Below are 5,336 nucleotides of genomic sequence, written 5' to 3' on the forward strand. Positions count from 1 at the left end.
AAACAATTAGTCCTAGTGACTGGTACACCATCTGATCTGCAGCCTATATGACTATGAGACCAGAAGAACTAGATGGTGCCCGGCTACCACTGTCATCTACTTGGAAGGGGATCTATGTAGGAGATCCTTGATAGAGAGGGAGAACAATGAGGAACTAAACTCAAAATCATTAGGAGGGAAAAAAAGTGGGGGAGGGGGGACCAGGTTTGCTGGTCCGATAGACCCTGGTGGAACCACTGAGACTATGGCCCCAAATTGCCCTTCAGGTCTGGAATTGAACCCACACCTGTGGTTTCTAGCCAAACAAAAGGCAGGCATATGAGTTGAACATTTACCTCAAGTAGATACTCTCCTTGGAGAGAACAATCATGGGAGAAAGAAGGGCTGCTTATACACAGGGAGACAGCTCAGGGGGCAGTAGTCCATGGAGGGATGTACACGGGGAAGAGGTAACTATGGGGAGGAAGTGGGAGGGGAGCTGTTGCATTGTGGAAACTGTGGTCAATGTCATGAGACAAAGTATACGTGAACTGCTGTATGGAAAGTGAATTTGCTTTGTAAATCTTCACCCAAATCACAATAAAAAAAAAAAAATGCAGATAAATCCCTGTGTATATTCCTTCTCATGAAGAAATTAAATGTTAAAACTTGCCTCTCATATAAAACATATTTACAATCATTTCTTATGGTGAAACTATTCTCCCCAAAAAGAGCCCAAGTGGTTCTTTTTTTTTTTTTTGAAAGCTTGGTTGCTAACTGAAAGCTCTGCAGTTCAAAACCACTCAGTGGGTCCATAAGAGAAAGATCTGGCTATTGGCTTCTGTAAAGAACACAGCCTTGGAAACCCTAGGGGCAGTTCTATTCTGTCACATGGGGTGGAGAAGAGTTGAAAATCAAGTAGATGGCACCTTACAACAATAATATTCCCCTCAAATTATGCAAAAGCATCTCTTTATCCTATCCCATTTGTGAGAGAAAAGAAAATATTCCAATGTCTTTTATTTTTCCAATAGACATTTGAATGTCATTATTTATCTCCTTATATATTCTTGGTACAAAGATGAATAAAATGCAAATCAGTGAGTCTCAGACATAAGGTTCTGGAATGCAAGGGCCACACTCTCTATCTTTTGGTATTTTCAGTGTCTATTATATAACAAGTCCTGATAATGTTTGTTATCTAGATATATCAATACCTAGACATTGTTTCACTTTATCAAATTTGGGTTTTCTCATTTGGATTAATGTGTTATTGAGGTCCAGTTACTAATTTATATTATTTTCTTCTTCAAATGATATAGTTCAATATCCACCATATTAAAATAAAAAGAAACTAAACACATTAGTAAGTTTAGAGGAATTTAGATAAATTCAGTTTCTCTAATTAACTTGGTTGGCAATACTGCAAAACTAGCTTATTCCCAAGGCATTAAAAGTGGAAGTTCAGTTCATGATAACATTTTTTAAGTGTTTATTACCACAAATGTTGGATATTAAAAGGAGGAAAAAATAGAGTTGTGGGGGACTGAAAAGAATAGGACTATATTTATGAATTTGGTAGCATAGTGCCTGAGGCACTTGACTGCTAACCAGAAGGGTGGCGGTTCACACCCACCAGCCACTGCTCGGAACGAAGGTTGGGCAATCTACTTCCATAGAGATACTGCCTTGGAAACCCAAGGAGGGGTCACTATGAGTCAAGTTCGACTCGACGGCAAATAACAACAACTCTCAAAAAACCTATGTTGTTATGTTGTTATGTGCCGTGGAGTTGGACCTGACTCATAGTGACCATTCCTTGGGTTTCCAAGGCAGTATCACTATGGAAATAATTGCCCAATCTTCCTTCTGAGGAGTGGCTGGTGGGTTTGAACCGCCAGCCTTCTGGTTAGCAGTCAAGTCTATATGGAGTTGTATATTTGGTACTTTATAGACAGACTTCTTTGTATGTATAGTACATTTCTCTTTATTCACAATGATTGAGGAGTTATTGATGATTTGGTTGCCTGAATGTTCTATTTAACAGGCAGCTGTCACATATGAAACTCAAACAAACTCACTGCTACCAAATCAGATCTGACTCATAGTGACCCCTCCTTGGGTTTCCAAGGTAGTATCACTACAGAAGTAGACAGCCCAACTTTCCTTCCAAGGGAAGGTGGGTTTGAACAGCCAGCCTTCTGATTAGCAGTCAAATGCCTTAGGCACTATGCCACCACAGCTCCCATATATACCATGTCCAATTTTTGAAGAATTATAATATAATAAAGAGTACAGAAACATAGAATTAGCCATATTACCTCAGCTATATCATTTGGAAAAGTTTGGTAAACTACTTCATTTATTTATTATCAGTAAATTTGTGCCACGTATTTTATGTTAAGGCAATGAAAATACAAGGATAATTATTTACTCACTCATTAACTTATTTAAGAAATATTCTTTGAGTAGTTATTCTACTCCAGACATTGAATTATCAATCATTATCCTTAAGAATTGTATCATGAAGTAGGGAGATAAGGTCTATATACAGAGACTATATAAAACATTGTTAGGAACCCAATAAAAGGTATACAGAAAATGCTTTAAGTATTCAGCAGATTTATTAACAATATTTATTTGCTTACCTGGCCATTTATTTAATCACCAACTTGATTGGTTATCTTCTCTTAATATCTCTTTATGGCTTTTCATGTAGAAAGTTGTCTAATTAATCCCTTTAAAATTTTATCTCTTGGGTACAATTATTTCTGTAAATGTGTCACTTGCTACTTGAAATTGTCCTCTGGCTTTTTTCTTCTAAACCTATTTAACTTAAATGTCAAAATGTGTTCCTTTTGTATTTTAAAATTTGGTTAAAAAAATTAATCTCATTATGTGTTTCACAAGTTTATAGATTTTGTTCACATAAAAAGAGTCCCAATTTTCTCACATAACAATCATTTTTCTTTGGTCATTTGATAAAGAATACTTACTTCTAATATTCCATTGAACATAAGTTCATTTTTCTTGGGGATTTAGAAGTCACTTTAGGATGCTAACAGTCGTTCAGAGTCATTTTTTGTCACTAGCTGCAGGTATAGTATGTACCAAAACCAAATGCACTGCTTTAGAATCGTATCCAACTCATAGCGACCCCTCCTAGGGTTTCCAAGGAGGAATCACTATGGAAGTAGATGGCCCAACCTTCCTTCTAATGAGTGGCTGGTGGGTTTGAACCTCCAGTCTTCTGGTTAGCAGTCAAGTGCCTTAGGCACTATGCCACCAGAGGGCATTAAAATTAGATTGGATTAAATTGACTGAATTGATTGAAGAACTGGGCCATGCCCCTAAAGCTACCTTCTTAAATAAATCAACTTTTTACTTGTCCTTTTTCTTTCTTTCAAAATGAAATAAAGAATGTTTAGATTAAATTCTAGTTAATTTGGATTCACAATCAATTAGAATTTATTGCACATAAATGAATTGAAGCATGTTGTTACAATTTTTCATTTGATACACTTTTAATTAATCTATAACAGTACAAAGTCAAGTACTTACATTAGCTGCACCAAGAAGTATTAATGTAGGCCCAAGACCTATCGTATATATTGATCTGAGCATTACTGATACAAGAAATGGCCGAATACCCACAGGTTTGGAGAAGAAAAACAGCATAGATGTGCAGATCGCAACTGCTATCCAAAGAAGAACTGAGAACAATGGAGAAAGTGTACCTGTGAAATGTGGAAGAATTTTATGTTTTACAGAGAACAAAACCAGAAAATGTTAAGATATCAGCTGCTCTATTTTACATGAGTGAGTCAAGCAAGAGGACATTAAAATTCAAAACAATCTACTCTATAGCTAATAATTAGGGAAATTTCTTTGAACACATTACTCATTATTACATTTTCAAAAAATCTGTATTAATTTCAGACTGTTTAATATTCACTAGTTAATGCTTCTCCCATTAAGTCTCAGGGTTGCTCATCTTTCCTATGGGAATGATTTGTGACTTTTGATAGACGTGTCTCACTTGGGAAGCATAATTCAAAATTATTATTAATAACCACTAAATGTACAACTAAAGCATGTGAAACTAGGTACTTTTCATTAAACTCATACTTTCTCCTGCTCTACTATTATCACTTTCCTATATTATAAATTCCTCTGAAGAATCCAAACTGTAGAATATTTACCTTGAAATAATTAGAAACAAGCTTTAACTTTTAAAACACACATGAATATATACAGTAAAATCTGGAAAGCTAAACCTGTGTAAGATGCAAACCTGTCAGAGAAGGAAAACTCAAATATTTCCCACTAAAACAAGTGATAAAACAAACAAACAAAAAAAAGTGGTGAGACTGCACCCTGTCAAAGGTGGGAAACTTGCAAGACCAGGAAAAGCAAGGCAGTCTCATGGAGTTGCAGCTCTCACAAGTTTCACTGTATATGTATGCATGCATATGTGTGAGTGTGTGTACCCAAAATCCAACTCAAGTTCTAAAAAAAAAAATGTTGAGCTCTGGTAGCTTAGTGCCTAAGGCACGTGACTGCTAACCAGAAGGCTGGCAGTTCAAACCCACCAGCCATTCCTCGGAAGGAAGATGGGGTAATCTACTTCCATAGTGATACTGCCTCGGAAACCCAAGGAGGGGTCGCTATGAGTCGGGTCCAATTTGATGGCACATAACAACAACAACAACAACATTGAATCATCAGAATAAAGTTTCAAATGTCTTAAAATGATATCCATTTAGAGCTCTCCAAAAAAGGGGATTGAAAGTATATTTTCTTCATGAAAAAAAAGTAGAATTCATTGATGTTTGAACTAGCAGGTGGATTAAAGAAATCCCCACTGAAGAGAATATGGTGCTGCATTTGCAGAAGTAATTTAAGGGGCAACTTGGGCTGCTGACATCAGCTCTGGGACCTCAAACACTTGTCTACAAGTCGATGTAGTCAGAGGGGCAACAGCAAAGTAGAGACCTTCCAATAGTTCCTTTGGGATATACTCCATGTTTGTTCTTAACTCTTTTGGCCATCCCTCTTTTTATTATTTATAAATTTCACTTCTGGATGCAAAACACCTTGGAGACTTTGGTGTGCTTTTGTACCCATCATAGGATTATCTGGACTACTGAAATTAATTCTGTATAAGCCTTTAGTTTATAGTGACTAGGAACAGCTCTCAAAAGTAGGTAAGACTTTTGCACATACAGTACTGAGTTGTCAGTGAAAGCAAACATGGGTATATGGACGGATAGATAGGTGAACAAGCTAAACAATTAGGTATGTCTAAATGGAGAGTGTATCCAAGATCATATATAGGGTTGGCAGACAATGGGCCT

The 5,336-nt window shown here is 36.5% G+C and overlaps 1 protein-coding gene across 1 annotated transcript in view; it reads right to left on the reverse strand.

Annotated features, from left to right (window-relative positions):
• The window catches only part of ITPR2 (inositol 1,4,5-trisphosphate receptor type 2), a 724,583-nt gene that overhangs the window by 103,953 nt on the left and 615,294 nt on the right, over positions 1 to 5,336 (reverse strand). Inside the window, exon 49 of the mRNA XM_007949781.2 lies at positions 3,541 to 3,716. Coding sequence (XP_007947972.1) covers positions 3,541 to 3,716 — 176 coding nt within the window. The remainder of the gene's footprint in view (positions 1 to 3,540; positions 3,717 to 5,336) is intronic.

Source organism: Orycteropus afer, unplaced genomic scaffold, assembly GCF_000298275.1.
Source record: "Orycteropus afer afer isolate SDZICR_OR568_19922 unplaced genomic scaffold, OryAfe1.0 scaffold00254, whole genome shotgun sequence".
NCBI classification, from domain to species: Eukaryota; Metazoa; Chordata; class Mammalia; order Tubulidentata; family Orycteropodidae; genus Orycteropus; species Orycteropus afer.